The sequence below is a fragment of the Lissotriton vulgaris genome, chromosome 8 (assembly GCF_964263255.1).
Source record: "Lissotriton vulgaris chromosome 8, aLisVul1.2, whole genome shotgun sequence".
NCBI classification, from domain to species: Eukaryota; Metazoa; Chordata; class Amphibia; order Caudata; family Salamandridae; genus Lissotriton; species Lissotriton vulgaris.
The window spans coordinates 830,518,572-830,540,278 of NC_141696.1; the positions used below are offsets into that span (position 1 = coordinate 830,518,572).

At 43.1% G+C, this 21,707-nt stretch overlaps 1 protein-coding gene across 1 annotated transcript in view; it reads left to right on the forward strand.

The window, feature by feature from the left end:
• The first annotated feature begins 2,905 nt into the window (after positions 1-2,905).
• LOC147698065 (interleukin-18 receptor accessory protein-like) overlaps positions 2,906-21,707 on the forward strand; it is a 184,011-nt gene continuing 165,209 nt past the window's right edge. The window contains exon 1 of the mRNA XM_086936176.1: positions 2,906-3,342. Within this exon, the coding sequence (XP_086792302.1) occupies positions 2,906-3,342 (437 nt within the window). The remainder of the gene's footprint in view (positions 3,343-21,707) is intronic.

Sequence of the window (21,707 nt, forward strand, 5' to 3'; positions counted from 1 at the left end):
AGTCAGTCAACGGCCATGTTCAACCAAATGATAATACCCCATGCAAAGATGAAGCAGAGCTTACAAGAGAAAGAAACTCTCAGAAAAACATTTCGTCAAGCACCAGTACAATACCAGCACATGGTACATTTGAAAAAAACGTAGGGGAGGCCTATCAGGTGGATACATCCGAGGGCAAAAAGGAATCCATTATTGAAATATTAAGTGCACTGGAACCGACAGACCAAGAGTACAATGAACCATACATTAAAGTAAGTAAAAAAAGGAAATTAAACCCAGAACAGAGGGTTTACATATCAAGTTCACCGGAACAGATAGATCAAGAGTACGATGAACCATACATTAAATTAAGTAAAAAAAGGAAAGTAAAACCAGAACAGAGGGCTCACATGGATGAGGACAACAAGGTGGAAAACAAAAAAACTACAGTCACCCCGCCAAATTACACGAACAAGGAGGAACACAATAATGTTGTCCAAAACACAACAGAGGGAACGCTGGATACTGAACTCAATCCTGAATCCCTTACAAACTTACATGTTGCTCTAGTCAATATATTAAAAACATCAATTAACACCTTGAATATGCAGTCTGACAAACTGGACATCCAAATAAATATAATGAATATAATTGCCGAATACATTTCAGGTATAAATAACAAACTAGACATGATGATGAACCAATTAGGATACATTCAGAATGGAAAGGAAATACAGGCACAAGCCTTTAGTTGCCCCTGTTGTCTCATAATGGAAAAATTAAGGGATTTACCAACTTTACTAACAAGCATATTACACGAATGCAAACGCACAAACTGCTCACTTGATAATAAGGATCTGAATAGCAAAAACTGTATCCAGGGAGGACATAATCATAACTTTGCTCCAATTACTAACAAAAAAGGAGAAAATAATAAAGAGGAAAAATCGAGGTGAAAAAATTCCCAAAATGCTGTAACAAGTGAAACAGAAAAGTCAACTGAAAAGCAGACAGTGTGTGGTGTAGAGAAGGTGGCAAACACAGTACATAATCCTGTTCCGAAACCGAGCTCTAATTTACAGGTCCATTGTATGGAAGCAAATCACCATAAGCAGAAGCAAATGAATGCAGCAAACAAATCTCCACCTGTTCTAACGAAACGACAAAAAAACGAGCCAGGAAGGCTAGAAATCGTCTACACATCAGTAAAACATCAAGTCAACATAGTGTGGTCAATTACCCAATCTTTAATCCTCAGAGCAGGTGTAGAACCTCTCGGGTATTGGAGAAAGACCACAAACAAAAAGAGGAAGAGGTAGAAAATCAATGCATTCAGTCAGTACCACAAAAAACATCGCACCAAATAAACGAGTTGGTAGAAAATACCCCAGTTCGGTCTCAGGTTAGTGTGGGCAGCGACCTAGCTTCTCCCACACTCAAGGGGCAATGTACAATTGAGATCAGCGAAATTAATGATCCGGAAATAACAGCAAGAAATAAACCTAAAGAGAGCGCAATAGGACAAGGAACAAATATCGGAAATCAAATGAAACAACCAGAAATGTCAACAAAACAGCAATCAAGACAGATCCAGATTGAATACGTACATGGTGCTCTCCCTGACAAAAAAACAACAAAGGATTCAAATTCAGGGGTAGGCAGACAAGGAACACCAAAAGAAGAGACAAACATAAATAATGATGCCAGACGAATAAGCAATGGATTATAAAGTCAAAAGAAAATCCCTTCCCTGACTCGAATACTAGATCAAATCAACAAGATTTTAACTGTGAAACTAAGCAAGACAGACAAGTCATTACAAAGGTGAAGGGACGCTCGGGAAACAACAGGGAAGAATCACTACTGATTACAATAAACCCAGAGTGGGTTAAACTAAAGAACAATGGATTAATTGAACCAGAAAGAAACCCAAGCAACTGTCACCCTCTAAACTTATACAATTATCAACAGAAAAGCATAAAGGGAAGTATTGGAAGTGATGACAGAAAATATAGTCTGAAGGCAGATGAGCGGTCAGAATACGGTAGAAAAAATCAGCAGCTGAACATCATAAGGCAGCATCATGACACAAATAACAGGGATATTAAGGAACCGGGAAGAAAGCCACCAAATGAGCAGCTGCTATGCTCTTCTGGTCAAACCAAAGAGAATAAACCAGATCTAACAAACAAGGTAATATTTATCCCCCATTATAACTCACAGGGTCCCCAAGATTACCTAAACAGAGGAAATATCCTATGGCTCATGAGAGAAATTCCAACACTACAACATTTAACATCTACAGATCTGATAGCAATTGAATTTGTTAACCCTGGAAAAAATATTGGAATCGAAGGTACTCTAGCAATATGGAAAAATGTAGAGACTGTAACTGAAATTTTACAAGAAATCACCAAATTTGAGGAATGGGGAATATCACTCACTATCCCAGTAATCCAACGATATCCGTCTCCATTTATTTCCAAAACAAAAAGTCCAGGAAAAAATAAAGTTCCCTCGATACTAAAAGGTGCAAAAAGTGCAGAAGGGGAAAATATCTCAACAGAGGAAAATAAAGCAAGGACTGCCCGTAAAAGGATGGACAGGAGAATGAAATTATAGTTTAACCGGAGAAACAGCAGCTCCCACTATAAAAATCCTATCCTGGAACATCGCAGGGGCAAAAGGAATCCTACAGGACAAAGGAAAGATAGCGTCCTGGGAAAACTATGAAATAATTATGCTACAAGAAACCTGGCTGACAGCCCCGGTAGCTGTCCCAGGTTGAACAGGATATCATGTTAATGCAACACAAAGGCAACAACACGGAAGAGCAAAAGGTGGTCTTGCTGTTTACATTTCAACATCATTAAAATGCTCGACAACTCAGGTGCTATCAAGAACTCCAGCCATGCAAATAATAAGAATGGCCCTGGGCACACACTCATGGGCAAGCACTATTATTTTAATCAACATCTATGCTCACCCGAAAACCAAATTAAAAAAAGATCTCTTCAAGAAAGTCTTAGATGTCATCACAGAAAACCGCTGTGAACACCCAACATGGGAGATAATTCTCACCGGGGATTTTAATGCAAACTTATTTCATCCTCAAGAAGAAGAAGAAGAAGAAGAAGATAACATCCTTGTAGCAAACGGAATCTGGGCTGTAGAAACGCAGCAGTTTCATGAACAAAACCGTAATGATAAAACAGGCCAGCAAATGATACGAGAACTTGAACATCTGGGAATGCGTGCCTTAAACGGAAGAATAAAACAAGATAGACCTGACAATTGCACTTATATTGGCCCACGTTCGAGCTTAACTCTGGACTACACAATAGTAACTCTCCCACTGGTTAGGCAAACAATTAGCTTTCAAAACGAATGCTCAGCTGATAGTGATCACTCAGCTCAGCATATCGAACTTAAAATAACATTGTTTAAACATCGAGAAGCCCAAGCCATTGATGCGGAAATATCAACAATTAATTTGAAACGTCGAAGGTGGACATGTAACACCCTACCGGACATTGCTTTAAAAGCCAAAAATCTATCGATATAACTTGAGCTAGAAAATAAAACATTTTCAGAAACATGGACCGCTTTTCTGGAAAAACGAACTGACGCAGGAGTATCCAACAAATGCACATCTAATAACCGAAAATATACCAATAGTAACATGAGTCAAACATCACAAAGCTTGAGAAAGCACTTAAGAAAGGCCCTGCGAAAGGCTCAACGTCAGAGTCCGCGGTCAAAGGTATGGGATGAAGTACGCCTATTAAAACGGAAATACAAAAAACAAATCTGGATCAAAAAGAAAACCGAAGAAAACAACTTTTGGACAAAATTGTTATATAATGCAAAAAGAACCGATGCTAGGGCATTCTGGGGCCTGGTGAATTCCATGAATAGAAATTTTAAAACTATCAACATGTCCTGTGTTACTGAGCACGCATGGGTACAGCCTTTAATCTCTACTTTCTCAATAAATACTACGGACCATCCGTTCACAGTCGTGACGAAGCCAAATGAAAAGCAGAAAGAAGATGCATCTCAGTTGACAGCACTCTATGTTGAAACAGAAATACTACAGATCATAAAAAAAGTCGGCTTGACAGTGCACCGGGTCCAAATGGTGTTCCACAGCAATTTATAAGCAGGACCCCAATTTCTGAGCATGTAAGATTGGCAGTCTGTTTCAAATGATCAGTACTACTATTAGAATCCCAGAAAGTTGGAGAGGTGCGATTATTAATCCAACATATAAAGCTGGAGATCGCACAGATCCTGCAAATTATCGCCTGATCGCGTTAATAGATTCAGAGGCCAAATACTATGCCTCCTTGATTCTAACTGACCTGATAAACTAGTCCGATGAAAACAATAAAATTTCCATGAATCAGTCGGGCTTTCGACGCGGCACAGGTACAATATCAAATATATTAGCAAAAGGGCTAATTGCCGATAAAAGCCTAAGACAGCGACAGGCACTCCACCTATGGTTTGTGGATTTTTAAAGCGGCCTTTGACCGCGTCAATCAACATATATTATGGGCCAAACTTAAGCAACAGGGCTTACCAGACACACTTTTAAACCCAATCATCGACCTCTACACTAACACCTGGATGCAGGTTAAGATTGCCGATGGTCAGAGGCTCACACGGAGGATCCACACTAAAGAAGGGCTTAAATAAGGCTGTGTATTGTCCCCGTACCTTTTCAATTTATTTATGGCTGACTTAACACCAAGGCTAGAACACCAAGGCTAGACGGGGTCAATTCCCACCCACCACGGCTGGGTACACTGCCACTAACACACTTGTCCTATACGAGAATCGGATTGCAACAATCAATTCATGAGTTAGCCGATTATACCAAAATAAATCTAATGGAAATAAACATTAAAAAAACAAAGATCATGATTATAACAAACTGTCGACCGAAACAGCCAACATTTACAATTGACAACATCAAGTTGGAAATAGTTGATAGCTACAAATATTTGGGCTTATACTTGGACCGAAGGTTTTCATTTGCTACACATCAGGAAACAATTGAAAAGAAGGGAACTGCTCTACTGTTTTCCTTTTTGCAGTATTCTAAAACGGCTAAAAGGCCCATCGTTCGCCCCACTTCTTGCTGTTATGAAAGAAAAACTACTACCGACTATTGCATATGGAAGTGTGGTTCATCATGGGAAAAGTGCGCCATTATTAGACAAAATACAAACACGAGTATACAAAAGAGTAGTCCATCTGCCATGTGATGCCTCGCCAGCCCAAGTACGCCTGGATTTTGGATTACAACAACAAGAAATAAACAAAAGGTACGAGACAATCACATTTTGGTATAAAATATGGTTGAATCAGGATCTAGCTATCAACTCTGCACTCTGGGAAGCTCTGCAAAATGATACAAAATCATACTACGCAAAGTACTTTAATTCTTCATTGAAAATAACCAAGATGGAGGCTCTCTGGCAAAGGAAACTGCCATGGACATCTTTTCAGATGATTATAAAAAAAGCGGCTAAATCTCACTCATTAATTGAAGATAAAGAAACCTTAAGCCGACGTGCGCAGGCATGGATGGTCCTACAAGCATATACAAGGCCTGAGCCAGCAGCATATCTGGCCTTAACATTTCCGCCCTATCTGAAAACTAAGTATATGGAGTTGCGCATGGGGAAATTGCCGTCCAATGCCGATCAACCGATCTGGAGGACCCCAGGCCGAAAAGATTGAGATCTATGTGGAGCAGCAGTACAGGACTTTACGCATTTGATATGTATCTACCGACGGTTAGGGCGCTGCCGTCAGGACTTGCTTAAGAGAAGGTTTAATGAAAAATGCATACGTACCTGTAGATCGGCATTATTAATGAGTATGAACTCAAAGGACCCACAATTAATTTGTTATATAATCACATTTTTAACTTATTTTGAGAATCTGAAGAAAGAATAATGTTGCAATATTAGCACATCTTGAAAAAAATTGCAAAATGTTTCTTAAGCTTGATATTAACTGATTTCATCTGATCTTTTTTAACAGCTCAGAAGGCAATATGTAATATATTTTATGTCATGGAACATTGTAATGGTTTTAATTAACTACACAATAAACTATTTACACCTTACACCTATTCCCAATCCAGTCAGTGCAACAGTAGGGAAAGTGTTGGATTGAAGAGGGGTCAAATTTACTGTACCCGCTCCAGTTTGTGCAACATTAAAAACAAATAAAATATCTGGAACAAAATGAAATTATTATTTTAAAAATAAATTAAAACATAAATATGTTGAATAAAAATACAAATATATTTAATACTAAAAATAAAAAATAAAGACATATTACAATGTTAAATACATATTGCAAATACCTACAAATATTATTATAAATAAAATACAAAAATACTTTTCAAACAAATAAACATTTTTATTTAAAAAGTGTAGAACAATTGCCATTAATTAAATATTAATTATTAATTCATTTTAATTAATCTTTTTTCCACAGTAAACTCTCACAAAACACACAACACACATGAAATTTACCATACAATTATTTACACAATTAATATAAATAATTATCAAATTAATAATTAATATTGCTTAAAACAATATTATTATTTACTAAAAATTAATTTACTTCCCAACCTATTCTTCTACCATATCCAAATCTTATATAGCAAAATAACTGCTCAATTAACATAATTATCAATTAAACTAGTATTATTTATTAAAAAAATAAATATAAATTAATTACAGTTCATTAACTTTCTGCCCATTACCCCTATAAAGGCCACAACCCCCCTCAAATTAAACAAAAACAATAAGACAAATAAAATAATTAATTTGCAGTTAAATAATTAATAGTATTCAACAAGTAACTGCTCCTGCCCTGTCATAGCAAACACTTCTTTGCTTCATGGAAGCGAGAGCATGAAACCTGTTCTCGCTTCCATGAAGCAAAGCAGATTGCTTTTGGGCATGGGAGCTCCCCTTGTCTAAAAGCAATGCCGACTCACACAGGAGGCAGGGAGCTGGCAGGGAGCGGGGGCATTGGGGCTCCAACCATGCGGTCCCCGACAGTGATGCAATGCCCCAGGGATGGGTCCCGAGGCCAAAAGTGGGTAAGGGAAGGGGGACCACATAGCTCCCCTCCCGTAAAGTTTGAAAAAATAAAACAAAAAAGTAGCAAAGTCCCAAGAGATGGGGTCCCTGGGGACGAAAACGCCTCGGGGGCGCGCAGTCCCCCTCCTTCAAATGTATTTTATTTATTGTTTTACTAAAAAAAGTCACCATGCCACCGGGGGATGGGGTCTACGGGGCCAAACTTGGCCTCAGGAGGGAGCTGTGCAGCCCCCTTCACGTTTAATTTTTTTTTTAAATGGCTCAGGTCCTCGGGAATGGGGTCCCCAGGGCCCAAAAAATACTTAGAGAAGGGGGCGATTCAGCCACCCTTCTAAGAAAAGAAAAGGAAAAAGCAGCCCTCTAGCCGGAGGCCCCACCCCCTCCCTGCACCACTCTGCAAACGCACCTCCTGGTGTGTTTGGGTTGGGGGATTAACTATTACTACAGATAACAGGAGGGCTAGTTGGCCCTCACGGACCTTCAGGAGGAAAGGGGACTTCATCCCCCTAACAAGAGCGTGCGATGAGACGTGTTTGCAGAGTGGTGGAGAAAGGAGGTGTGGCCTGTGTCCACCTCTCAGCAATCCCGCTATCTGGGGCTTACTGGAGGTATCAGGTAGGCTAGTTGGCCCTTAAGGTCCCCCAGCAGTGAAGGGGACTTTAATCCCCATCCAAGAGAAATCCAGGAGGTGTGTTTGCAAAGTGGTGGGCAAAGAGGGTGTGGCCTGCTATGATAACTTAGCAAACCTGCTGTTTTGGACTAACTGGAGGTAATAGGAGGGTTGTTGCCCCCCAAAGATGTCCTTGGGGGCCAACTACCCCTCCTGTTACCCCCAGTAAGTCCCAAACAGTGGGATTGCTAAGAGGTCATTGGAGGCCACACACCCCTTACTCCACCACTCTGATAACACATCTCCTGGCACACTACAGGTTGGGGATGAAGTCCACTTTACTCCTGAGGGACTTTGGGGGCCAAGAAGCCCTACTGGTACGTCTTGTAGGTCCTTTGTAGCGGGATTCCTGACCGATGATCGGAGGCCCAGCACCCTTTCTCCACCACTCTGCAAAATTGACTACTAGTTAAAGAAGCACTTGAAATATAATAGGTTTCACATTTGTGAGAGGTAGAGCTATTGGCGTAAATGTAAAAGCTTTTTACTAATGTTTTATGGAGTGGAGTGGATGTACGTTTTGTGTAGTAGGAAATATGTGGTATGTTGTGCAGTGAAATTATGTGGATAGAAAGTATGTGCTAATTAGTGTATAGGAATTATGTTGAGTGGGATTATATGTTATGGAGAGTAATTATGTGGTATGGTAGTCTGTGTTGTAGAGTGGTAACCTCAGGTTTAGAATCTTTGTCTCCACAGAAGCTAAACTATAAACTCAATGAGACAAAAAAAATAAGGAACCACTGAGGAGCGCTTCTGGAACTAGTCAGAGGTATGAGCAGGTGCACTGGAATCAAGCAACTGTTTTGCTGCACCGACTTTCGCACAGTTATACATTTTCCACATTTGGCGAATAATCCATCATCTGCTGCATAATCTGCAGATTTGACAAAATACAACTTGTTTCAAACTCTAACAGCTCAAACGTTACCAAAATACAGTGAGAAGGGTTACAGGGTGGTGGAAGGCCCTTTGCAAAACTAGAATGGTCACCTGTTACTTATTGCTAAATGTGGGTGTTAAATTGGTACTATTGGTATGCAAACCATTTGCGCTTCTTCCTGAGCCTCTCCTGACTCTGTGTGCATTTCTGTTGCTTCTTTCTGCACCTTTCTTTCTTTTTCTGCACTTCGCTTGCCTCTTTCTGCGCCCTTCTTTCCTCTCTCTGCATCTCTCTTGCCTCTTTCTGCACCTCTGTTTCCTCTCTCCGTACCTCTCCTGCCTGTTTCTGTACCTCTCTTGCCTCTTTCTGCACTTCTCGTGCCTCTTTCTTTACCTCGGATGCTTCTTTCTGAACTTCTCTTCCCTCTTTCTGCCCCGCCCCTTGCTTCTTTCTACACCCCTCTTGCCTCTTTCTATATACCTATTTCCTCTTTCAACAGCTCTCTTGCCTGTTTCTGCAACTCCCTTGCCTCTTTCTGCAGGTCTCTTGCCTCCTTCTGCACCTCTGTTGGTTCTTTCCGCACTTCCCTTGTCTCTTTCTCCACCCCTCATCCATCTTTCTGCACCTCTGTTACTTCTTTCAGCACTTCTCTTGCTTCTTTCTGTACCTCCCTTACTTCTTTCTGCATCCCTCGTGCATCTTTCTGCACCGCTCTTCCCTTCTTCTGCACACCTTTAGGCCTTTTCTTCACCTCTGTTCTTTCCTTCTGCACTTTTTTGTTTCTTTCTGCACATCTCTTCCTTTGTTCTGCATCCCTCTTGCCTCTTTCTCCACCTGTATTCCCCTTTTTCTGCATCTCTGTTGCTTTTTTCTACACTTCTCGTTCCACTTTCTGAACCCTATTGCTTCTTTCTGCTCTCTTTTTCCCTCTTTGTGCAACTGTCTTGCCTATTTCTGTACTTCTCTTGCCTCTTCCTTCACCCCTCTTCCCTCTTTGTGCACCTCTGTTCTTTGTTTCTGCACTTCTCTTGCTTTGTTTTGCACCTCTTCTGCTTTTTTCTACACCCCTCGTGACTTTTTCCGCAACCGTCTTCCCTCTTTCTGCATCCCTGTTCCCTCTTACTTTACTTCTCCTGCCTGCTTCGGCACCTGTTTCGTATCTTTCTGCACTTCTCCTGCCTCTTTCTGTACCTCTATTGCTTCTTTCTGCACTTCTCTTCCCTCTTTCTGCATCCCTTTTGCCTCGTTCTGCACCCTTATTCTCTCTTTCTGCACCTCTCGTGCCTCTTTCTGTAACCCGTTCCCTCTTTTTGCACCTCTCCTGCCTGTTTCTGTACCTCTCTTGGCTCTTTCTGCACTTCTCTTGCTTCTTTCTGTATCTCTCTTGCTTCTTTCTGCACCCCCTTGCCTCTTTCGGCACACTTCTTCCCTCTTTCTACACATCTCTTGCCTCTTTCTGCGCCGCTCTTCCCTCTTTCTGCACCTCCTGCCTCTTTCTGCATCTCTGTTCCTTCTTTCTGCACTTCTTTCTTTTGTTTCTTTCTGCATCTCTCTTGCTTCTTTCTGCACCCCTTGTTCCTCATTCTGATTCCCTCTTCTCTCTTTCTGCACCTCTGTTGATTCTATCTGCACTTCTCTTGCTTCTTTCTGCTCCTTTCTTGCTCTTTTCTGTACCCCTTGGGCTCTTTCTGCTTTCCTGTTCCTTCTTTTTGCACTCCTCTTGCCTCTCTCTGCATTTTATTCTTTCTTTCTGCATTTTTTGTTTTTTTCTGTATCTCTCTTGCTTCTTCCTGCACCCCTCTTGCTTCTTTCTCCGTCCCTCTTTCCCCTTTCTGCATCTCTGATGCTTCTTTCTGTACTTTTCATACGTCTTTCTCTATCGCTCTTCCCTCTTTCTACATCTCTGTTGCTTCTTTCTGCACCTCTCTTTCTTCTTTCTGTATCCCTTGTGCCTATTTTACATCCCTCTTCCCTCTTTCTGCACCACTCTTGCCTCTTTCTGCACCTCTATTCCTTCTTTCTGTACTTCTTTGGTTTATTTCTGCATCTCTCTTGCTTCTTTCTGCACCCCTCTTTCCTCTTTCTGTACCCTTCTTCCACCCTACTGCACCCCTCTTGTCTATTTCTGCACCTCTGTTGCTTCTTTATGTGCCTCTCTTCTTTCAGCACCTCTCTTGCTTGTTTCTGCCCCCTTTGTGCCCCTTTCTGCAACCCTCTTCCCTCTTTCTCTACCTCTCTTGCCACTTTCTCCACCCCTGTTCCGCCTTTCTGCATCTCTGTTGCTTTTTTCTGCACTTCTCCTGTCTCTTTCTCTACCCTCTTGCTTCTTTCTTCACCCTCTTTCCATCTTTGTGCAACTGTCTTGTCGCTTTCTGTGCTTCTCTTGCCTCTTTCTCTACCCCTCTTCTCTCTGTGTGCTCCTCTCTTATTTGTTTATGCACTTCACTTGCTTCTTTTTGAACCTCTCTTTTTTCTTTATGCACCCCTCGTGACTCTGTCTGCACCCTTCTTTCCTCAATCTGCACCTCTCCTGCCTTTGTCTGCATCCCTGTTCTCTCTTTCTGCACCTCTCCTGCCTGTTTCTGCACCTGTCATGCCTCTTTCTGCACTTTTCTTTCCTCTTTCTGTACCTCTGTTGCTTCTTTCTGTACTTCTCTTGCCTCTTTCTGCACCCTTCTTGCCCCTTTCTGCACCCTTCTCACTTCTTTCTGTACCTCTCTTGCCTCTTTCTGTACCCCTGTTCCCTCTTTCTGCACCCCTCCAGGCTGTTCCTGCACCTCTCTTGCCTCTTTCTGCATTTCTTTTGCCTCTTTCTGCACCCCTGTTGCTTCTTTCTGTACTTCTCTTGTACCTTTCTCCACCACTCTGCAAAATTGACTACTAGTTAAAGAAGCACTTGAAATATAATAGGTTTCACATTTGTGAGAGGTAGAGCTATTGGCGTAAATGTAAAAGCTTTTTACTAATGTTTTATGGAGTGGATTGGATGTACGTTTTGTGTAGTAGGAAATATGTGGTATGTTGTGCAGTGAAATTATGTGGATAGAAAGTATGTGCTAATTAGTGTATAGGAATTATGTTGAGTGGGATTATATGTTATGGAGAGTAATTATGTGGTATGGTAGTCTGTGTTGTAGAGTGGTAACCTCAGGTTTAGAATCTTTGTCTCCACAGAAGCTAAACTATAAACTCAATGAGACAAAAAAAAATAAGGAACCACTGAGGAGCGCTTCTGGAACTAGTCAGAGGTATGAGCAGGTGCACTGGAATCAAGCAACTGTTTTGCTGCACCGACTTTCGCACAGTTATACATTTTCCACATTTGGCGAATAATCCATCATCTGCTGCATAATCTGCAGATTTGACAAAATAAAACTTGTTTCAAACTCTAACAGCTCAAACGTTACCAAAATACAGTGAGAAGGGTTACAGGGTGGTGGAAGGCCCTTTGCAAAACTAGAATGGTCACCTGTTACTTATTGCTAAATGTGGGTGTTAAATTGGTACTATTGGTATGCAAACCATTTGCGCTTCTTCCTGAGCCTCTCCTGACTCTGTGTGCATTTCTGTTGCTTCTTTCTGCACCTTTCTTTCTTTTTCTGCACTTCGCTTGCCTCTTTCTGCGCCCTTCTTTCCTCTCTCTGCATCTCTCTTGCCTCTTTCTGCACCTCTGTTTCCTCTCTCCGTACCTCTCCTGCCTGTTTCTGTACCTCTCTTGCCTCTTTCTGCACTTCTCGTGCCTCTTTCTTTACCTCGGATGCTTCTTTCTGAACTTCTCTTCCCTCTTTCTGCCCCGCCCCTTGCTTCTTTCTACACCCCTCTTGCCTCTTTCTATATACCTATTTCCTCTTTCAACAGCTCTCTTGCCTGTTTCTGCAACTCCCTTGCCTCTTTCTGCAGGTCTCTTGCCTCCTTCTGCACCTCTGTTGGTTCTTTCCGCACTTCCCTTGTCTCTTTCTCCACCCCTCATCCATCTTTCTGCACCTCTGTTACTTCTTTCAGCACTTCTCTTGCTTCTTTCTGTACCTCCCTTACTTCTTTCTGCATCCCTCGTGCATCTTTCTGCACCGCTCTTCCCTTCTTCTCCACACCTTTAGGCCTTTTCTTCACCTCTGTTCTTTCCTTCTGCACTTTTTTGTTTCTTTCTGCACATCTCTTGCTTTGTTCTGCATCCCTCTTGCCTCTTTCTCCACCTGTATTCCCCTTTTTCTGCATCTCTGTTGCTTTTTTCTACACTTCTCGTTCCACTTTCTGAACCCTATTGCTTCTTTCTGCTCTCTTTTTCCCTCTTTGTGCAACTGTCTTGCCTATTTCTGTACTTCTCTTGCCTCTTCCTTCACCCCTCTTCCCTCTTTGTGCACCTCTGTTCTTTGTTTCAGCACTTCTCTTGCTTTGTTTTGCACCTCTCCTGCTTTTTTCTACACCCCTCGTGACTTTTTCTGCAACCGTCTTCCCTCTTTCCGCATCCCTGTTCCCTCTTACTTTACTTCTCCTGCCTGCTTCGGCACCTGTTTCGTATCTTTCTGCACTTCTCCTGCCTCTTTCTGTACCTCTATTGCTTCTTTCTGCACTTCTCTTCCCTCTTTCTGCATCCCTTTTGCCTCGTTCTGCACCCTTATTCTCTCTTTCTGCACCTCTCGTGCCTCTTTCTGTAACCCGTTCCCTCTTTTTGCACCTCTCCTGCCTGTTTCTGTACCTCTCTTGGCTCTTTCTGCACTTCTCTTGCTTCTTTCTGTATCTCTCTTGCTTCTTTCTGCACCCCCTTGCCTCTTTCGGCACACTTCTTCCCTCTTTCTACACATCTCTTGCCTCTTTCTGCGCCGCTCTTCCCTCTTTCTGCACCTCCTGCCTCTTTCTGCATCTCTGTTCCTTCTTTCTGCACTTCTTTTGTTTCTTTCTGCATCTCTCTTGCTTCTTTCTGCACCCCTTGTTCCTCATTCTGATTCCCTCTTCTCTCTTTCTGCACTCCTCTTGCATCTTTCTGCACCTCTGTTGATTCTATCTGCACTTCTCTTGCTTCTTTCTGCTCCTTTCTTGCTCTTTTCTGTACCCCTTGGGCTCTTTCTGCTTTCCTGTTCCTTCTTTCTGCACTCCTCTTGCCTCTCTCTGCATTTTATTCTTTCTTTCTGTATTTTTTGTTTTTTTCTGTATCTCTCTTGCTTCTTCCTGCACCCCTCTTGCTTCTTTCTCCGTCCCTCTTTCCCCTTTCTGCATCTCTGATGCTTCTTTCTGTACTTTTCATACGTCTTTCTCTATCGCTCTTCCCTCTTTCTACATCTCTGTTGCTTCTTTCTACACCTCTCTTTCTTCTTTCTGTATCCCTTGTGCCTATTTTACATCCCTCTTCCCTCTTTCTGCACCACTCTTGCCTCTTTCTGCACCTCTATTCCTTCTTTCTGTACTTCTTTGGTTTATTTCTGCATCTCTCTTGCTTCTTTCTGCACCCCTCTTTCCTCCTTCTGTACCCCTCTTCCGCCCTACTGCACCCCTCTTGTCTATTTCTGCACCTCTGTTGCTTCTGTGCCTCTCTTCTTTCAGCACCTCTCTTGCTTGTTTCTGCCCCCTTTGTGCCCCTTTCTGCAACCCTCTTCCCTCTTACTCTACCTCTCTTGCCACTTTCTCCACCCCTGTTCCGCCTTTCTGCATCTCTGTTGCTTTTTTCTGCACTTCTCCTGTCTCTTTCTCTACCCTCTTGCTTCTTTCTTCACCCTCTTTCCATCTTTGTGCAACTGTCTTGTCGCTTTCTGTGCTTCTCTTGCCTCTTTCTCTACCCCTCTTCTCTCTGTGTGCTCCTCTCTTATTTGTTTATGCACTTCACTTGCTTCTTTTTGAACCTCTCTTTTTTCTTTATGCACCCCTCGTGACTCTGTCTGCACCCTTCTTTCCTCAATCTGCACCTCTCCTGCCTTTGTCTGCATCCCTGGTCTCTCTTTCTGCACCTCTCCTGCCTGTTTCTGCACCTGTCATGCCTCTTTCTGCACTTTTCTTTCCTCTTTCTGTACCTCTGTTGCTTCTTTCTGTACTTCTCTTGCCTCTTTCTGCACCCTTCTTGCCCCTTTCGGCCTTCTTCTCACTTCTTTCTGTACCTCTCTTGCCTCTTTCTGTACCCCTGTTCCCTCTTTCTGCACCCCTCCAGGCTGTTCCTGCACCTCTCTTGCCTCTTTCTGCATTTCTTTTGCCTCTTTCTGCACCCCTGTTGCTTCTTTCTGTACTTCTCTTGTACCTTTCTCCACCACTCTGCAAAATTGACTACTAGTTAAAGAAGCACTTGAAATATAATAGGTTTCACATTTGTGAGAGGTAGAGCTATTGGCGTAAATGTAAAAGCTTTTTACTAATGTTTTATGGAGTGGAGTGGATGTACGTTTTGTGTAGTAGGAAATATGTGGTATGTTGTGCAGTGAAATTATGTGGATAGAAAGTATGTGCTAATTAGTGTATAGGAATTATGTTGAGTGGGATTATATGTTATGGAGAGTAATTATGTGGTATGGTAGTCTGTGTTGTAGAGTGGTAACCTCAGGTTTAGAATCTTTGTCTCCACAGAAGCTAAACTATAAACTCAATGAGACAAAAAAAATAAGGAACCACTGAGGAGCGCTTCTGGAACTAGTCAGAGGTATGAGCAGGTGCACTGGAATCAAGCAACTGTTTTGCTGCACCGACTTTCGCACAGTTATACATTTTCCACATTTGGCGAATAATCCATCATCTGCTGCATAATCTGCAGATTTGACAAAATAAAACTTGTTTCAAACTCTAACAGCTCAAACGTTACCAAAATACAGTGAGAAGGGTTACAGGGTGGTGGAAGGCCCTTTGCAAAACTAGAATGGTCACCTGTTACTTATTGCTAAATGTGGGTGTTAAATTGGTACTATTGGTATGCAAACCATTTGCGCTTCTTCCTGAGCCTCTCCTGACTCTGTGTGCATTTCTGTTGCTTCTTTCTGCACCTTTCTTTCTTTTTCTGCACTTCGCTTGCCTCTTTCTGCGCCCTTCTTTCCTCTCTCTGCATCTCTCTTGCCTCTTTCTGCACCTCTGTTTCCTCTCTCCGTACCTCTCCTGCCTGTTTCTGTACCTCTCTTGCCTCTTTCTGCACTTCTCGTGCCTCTTTCTTTACCTCGGATGCTTCTTTCTGAACTTCTCTTCCCTCTTTCTGCCCCGCCCCTTGCTTCTTTCTACACCCCTCTTGCCTCTTTCTATATACCTATTTCCTCTTTCAACAGCTCTCTTGCCTGTTTCTGCAACTCCCTTGCCTCTTTCTGCAGGTCTCTTGCCTCCTTCTGCACCTCTGTTGGTTCTTTCCGCACTTCCCTTGTCTCTTTCTCCACCCCTCATCCATCTTTCTGCACCTCTGTTAATTCTTTCAGCACTTCTCTTGCTTCTTTCTGTACCTCCCTTACTTCTTTCTGCATCCCTCGTGCATCTTTCTGCACCGCTCTTCCCTTCTTCTGCACACCTTTAGGCCTTTTCTTCACCTCTGTTCTTTCCTTCTGCACTTTTTTGTTTCTTTCTGCACATCTCTTACTTTGTTCTGCATCCCTCTTGCCTCTTTCTCCACCTGTATTCCCCTTTTTCTGCATCTCTGTTGCTTTTTTCTACACTTCTCGTTCCACTTTCTGAACCCTATTGCTTCTTTCTGCTCTCTTTTTCCCTCTTTGTGCAACTGTCTTGCCTATTTCTGTACTTCTCTTGCCTCTTCCTTCACCCCTCTTCCCTCTTTGTGCACCTCTGTTCTTTGTTTCTGCACTTCTCTTGCTTTGTTTTGCACCTCTTCTGCTTTTTTCTACACCCCTCGTGACTTTTTCTGCAACCGTCTTCCCTCTTTCTGCATCCCTGTTCCCTCTTACTTTACTTCTCCTGCCTGCTTCGGCACCTGTTTCGTATCTTTCTGCACTTCTCCTGCCTCTTTCTGTACCTCTATTGCTTCTTTCTGCACTTCTCTTCCCTCTTTCTGCATCCCTTTTGCCTCGTTCTGCACCCTTATTCTCTCTTTCTGCACCTCTCGTGCCTCTTTCTGTAACCCGTTCCCTCTTTTTGCACCTCTCCTGCCTGTTTCTGTACCTCTCTTGGCTCTTTCTGCACTTCTCTTGCTTCTTTCTGTATCTCTCTTGCTTCTTTCTGCACCCCCTTGCCTCTTTCGGCACACTTCTTCCCTCTTTCTACACATCTCTTGCCTCTTTCTGCGCCGCTCTTCCCTCTTTCTGCACCTCCTGCCTCTTTCTGCATCTCTGTTCCTTCTTTCTGCACTTCTTTTGTTTCTTTCTGCATCTCTCTTGCTTCTTTCTGCACCCCTTGTTCCTCATTCTGATTCCCTCTTCTCTCTTTCTGCACCTCTGTTGATTCTATCTGCACTTCTCTTGCTTCTTTCTGCTCCTTTCTTGCTCTTTTCTGTACCCCTTGGGCTCTTTCTGCTTTCCTGTTCCTTCTTTCTGCACTCCTCTTGCCTCTCTCTGCATTTTATTCTTTCTTTCTGCATTTTTTGTTTTTTTCTGTATCTCTCTTGCTTCTTCCTGCACCCCTCTTGCTTCTTTCTCCGTCCCTCTTTCCCCTTTCTGCATCTCTGATGCTTCTTTCTGTACTTTTCATACGTCTTTCTCTATCGCTCTTCCCTCTTTCTACATCTCTGTTGCTTCTTTCTGCACCTCTCTTTCTTCTTTCTGTATCCCTTGTGCCTATTTTACATCCCTCTTCCCTCTTTCTGCACCACTCTTGCCTCTTTCTGCACCTCTATTCCTTCTTTCTGTACTTCTTTGGTTTATTTCTGCATCTCTCTTGCTTCTTTCTGCACCCCTCTTTCCTCTTTCTGTACCCCTCTTCCACCCTACTGCACCCCTCTTGTCTATTTCTGCACCTCTGTTGCTTCTTTATGTGCCTCTCTTCTTTCAGCACCTCTCTTGCTTGTTTCTGCCCCCTTTGTGCCCCTTTCTGCAACCCTCTTCCCTCTTTCTCTACCTCTCTTGCCACTTTCTCCACCCCTGTTCCGCCTTTCTGCATCTCTGTTGCTTTTTTCTGCACTTCTCCTGTCTCTTTCTCTACCCTCTTGCTTCTTTCTTCACCCTCTTTCCATCTTTGTGCAACTGTCTTGTCGCTTTCTGTGCTTCTCTTGCCTCTTTCTCTACCCCTCTTCTCTCTGTGTGCTCCTCTCTTATTTGTTTATGCACTTCACTTGCTTCTTTTTGAACCTCTCTTTTTTCTTTATGCACCCCTCGTGACTCTGTCTGCACCCTTCTTTCCTCAATCTGCACCTCTCCTGCCTTTGTCTGCATCCCTGTTCTCTCTTTATGCACCTCTCCTGCCTGTTTCTGCACCTGTCATGCCTCTTTCTGCACTTTTCTTTCCTCTTTCTGTACCTCTGTTGCTTCTTTCTGTACTTCTCTTGCCTCTTTCTGCACCCTTCTTGCCCCTTTCGGCCTTCTTCTCACTTCTTTCTGTACCTCTCTTGCCTCTTTCTGTACCCCTGTTCCCTCTTTCTGCACCCCTCCAGGCTGTTCCTGCACCTCTCTTGCCTCTTTCTGCATTTCTTTTGCCTCTTTCTGCACCCCTGTTGCTTCTTTCTGTACTTCTCTTGTACCTTTCTCCACCACTCTGCAAAATTGACTACTAGTTAAAGAAGCACTTGAAATATAATAGGTTTCACATTTGTGAGAGGTAGAGCTATTGGCGTAAATGTAAAAGCTTTTTACTAATGTTTTATGGAGTGGAGTGGATGTACGTTTTGTGTAGTAGGAAATATGTGGTATGTTGTGCAGTGAAATTATGTGGATAGAAAGTATGTGCTAATTAGTGTATAGGAATTATGTTGAGTGGGATTATATGTTATGGAGAGTAATTATGTGGTATGGTAGTCTGTGTTGTAGAGTGGTAACCTCAGGTTTAGAATCTTTGTCTCCACAGAAGCTAAACTATAAACTCAATGAGACAAAAAAAATAAGGAACCACTGAGGAGCGCTTCTGGAACTAGTCAGAGGTATGAGCAGGTGCACTGGAATCAAGCAACTGTTTTGCTGCACCGACTTTCGCACAGTTATACATTTTCCACATTTGGCGAATAATCCATCATCTGCTGCATAATCTGCAGATTTGACAAAATAAAACTTGTTTCAAACTCTAACAGCTCAAACGTTACCAAAATACAGTGAGAAGGGTTACAGGGTGGTGGAAGGCCCTTTGCAAAACTAGAATGGTCACCTGTTACTTATTGCTAAATGTGGGTGTTAAATTGGTACTATTGGTATGCAAACCATTTGCGCTTCTTCCTGAGCCTCTCCTGACTCTGTGTGCATTTCTGTTGCTTCTTTCTGCACCTTTCTTTCTTTTTCTGCACTTCGCTTGCCTCTTTCTGCGCCCTTCTTTCCTCTCTCTGCATCTCTCTTGCCTCTTTCTGCACCTCTGTTTCCTCTCTCCGTACCTCTCCTGCCTGTTTCTGTACCTCTCTTGCCTCTTTCTGCACTTCTCGTGCCTCTTTCTTTACCTCGGATGCTTCTTTCTGAACTTCTCTTCCCTCTTTCTGCCCCGCCCCTTGCTTCTTTCTACACCCCTCTTGCCTCTTTCTATATACCTATTTCCTCTTTCAACAGCTCTCTTGCCTGTTTCTGCAACTCCCTTGCCTCTTTCTGCAGGTCTCTTGCCTCCTTCTGCACCTCTGTTGGTTCTTTCCGCACTTCCCTTGTCTCTTTCTCCACCCCTCATCCATCTTTCTGCACCTCTGTTAATTCTTTCAGCACTTCTCTTGCTTCTTTCTGTACCTCCCTTACTTTTTTCTGCATCCCTCGTGCATCTTTCTGCACCGCTCTTCCCTTCTTCTGCACACCTTTAGGCCTTTTCTTCACCTCTGTTCTTTCCTTCTGCACTTTTTTGTTTCTTTCTGCACATCTCTTACTTTGTTCTGCATCCCTCTTGCCTCTTTCTCCACCTGTATTCCCCTTTTTCTGCATCTCTGTTGCTTTTTTCTACACTTCTCGTTCCACTTTCTGAACCCTATTGCTTCTTTCTGCTCTCTTTTTCCCTCTTTGTGCAACTGTCTTGCCTATTTCTGTACTTCTCTTGCCTCTTCCTTCACCCCTCTTCCCTCTTTGTGCACCTCTGTTCTTTGTTTCTGCACTTCTCTTGCTTTGTTTTGCACCTCTTCTGCTTTTTTCTACACCCCTCGTGACTTTTTCTGCAACCGTCTTCCCTCTTTCTGCATCCCTGTTCCCTCTTACTTTACTTCTCCTGCCTGCTTCGGCACCTGTTTCGTATCTTTCTGCACTTCTCCTGCCTCTTTCTGTACCTCTATTGCTTCTTTCTGCACTTCTCTTCCCTCTTTCTGCATCCCTTTTGCCTCGTTCTGCACCCTTATTCTCTCTTTCTGCACCTCTCGTGCCTCTTTCTGTAACCCGTTCCCTCTTTTTGCACCTCTCCTGCCTGTTTCTGTACCTCTCTTGGCTCTTTCTGCACTTCTCTTGCTTCTTTCTGTATCTCTCTTGCTTCTTTCTGCACCCCCTTGCCTCTTTCGGCACACTTCTTCCCTCTTTCTACACATCTCTTGCCTCTTTCTGCGCCGCTCTTCCCTCTTTCTGCACCTCCTGCCTCTTTCTGCATCTCTGTTCCTTCTTTCTGCACTTCTTTTGTTTCTTTCTGCATCTCTCTTGCTTCTTTCTGCACCCCTTGTTCCTCATTCTGATTCCCTCTTCTCTCTTTCTGCACCTCTGTTGATTCTATCTGCACTTCTCTTGCTTCTTTCTGCTCCTTTCTTGCTCTTTTCTGTACCCCTTGGGCTCTTTCTGCTTTCCTGTTCCTTCTTTCTGCACTCCTCTTGCCTCTCTCTGCATTTTATTCTTTCTTTCTGCATTTTTTGTTTTTTTCTGTATCTCTCTTGCTTCTTCCTGCACCCCTCTTGCTTCTTTCTCCGTCCCTCTTTCCCCTTTCTGCATCTCTGATGCTTCTTTCTGTACTTTTCATACGTCTTTCTCTATCGCTCTTCCCTCTTTCTACATCTCTGTTGCTTCTTTCTGCACCTCTCTTTCTTCTTTCTGTATTCCTTGTGCCTATTTTACATCCCTCTTCCCTCTTTCTGCACCACTCTTGCCTCTTTCTGCACCTCTATTCCTTCTTTCTGTACTTCTTTGGTTTATTTCTGCATCTCTCTTGCTTCTTTCTGCACCCCTCTTTCCTCTTTCTGTACCCCTCTTCCACCCTACTGCACCCCTCTTGTCTATTTCTGCACCTCTGTTGCTTCTTTATGTGCCTCTCTTCTTTCAGCACCTCTCTTGCTTGTTTCTGCCCCCTTTGTGCCCCTTTCTGCAACCCTCTTCCCTCTTTCTCTACCTCTCTTGCCACTTTCTCCACCCCTGTTCCGCCTTTCTGCATCTCTGTTGCTTTTTTCTGCACTTCTCCTGTCTCTTTCTCTACCCTCTTGCTTCTTTCTTCACCCTCTTTCCATCTTTGTGCAACTGTCTTGTCGCTTTCTGTGCTTCTCTTGCCTCTTTCTCTACCCCTCTTCTCTCTGTGTGCTCCTCTCTTATTTGTTTATGCACTTCACTTGCTTCTTTTTGAACCTCTCTTTTTTCTTTATGCACCCCTCGTGACTCTGTCTGCACCCTTCTTTCCTCAATCTGCACCTCTCCTGCCTTTGTCTGCATCCCTGTTCTCTCTTTCTGCACCTCTCCTGCCTGTTTCTGCACCTGTCATGCCTCTTTCTGCACTTTTCTTTCCTCTTTCTGTACCTCTGTTGCTTCTTTCTGTACTTCTCTTGCCTCTTTCTGCACCCTTCTTGCCCCTTTCTGCACCCTTCTCACTTCTTTCTGTACCTCTCTTGCCTCTTTCTGTACCCCTGTTCCCTCTTTCTGCACCCCTCCAGGCTGTTCCTGCACCTCTCTTGCCTCTTTCTGCATTTCTTTTGCCTCTTTCTGCACCCCTGTTGCTTCTTTCTGTACTTCTCTTGTACCTTTCTCCACCACTCTGCAAAATTGACTACTAGTTAAAGAAGCACTTGAAATATAATAGGTTTCACATTTGTGAGAGGTAGAGCTATTGGCGTAAATGTAAAAGCTTT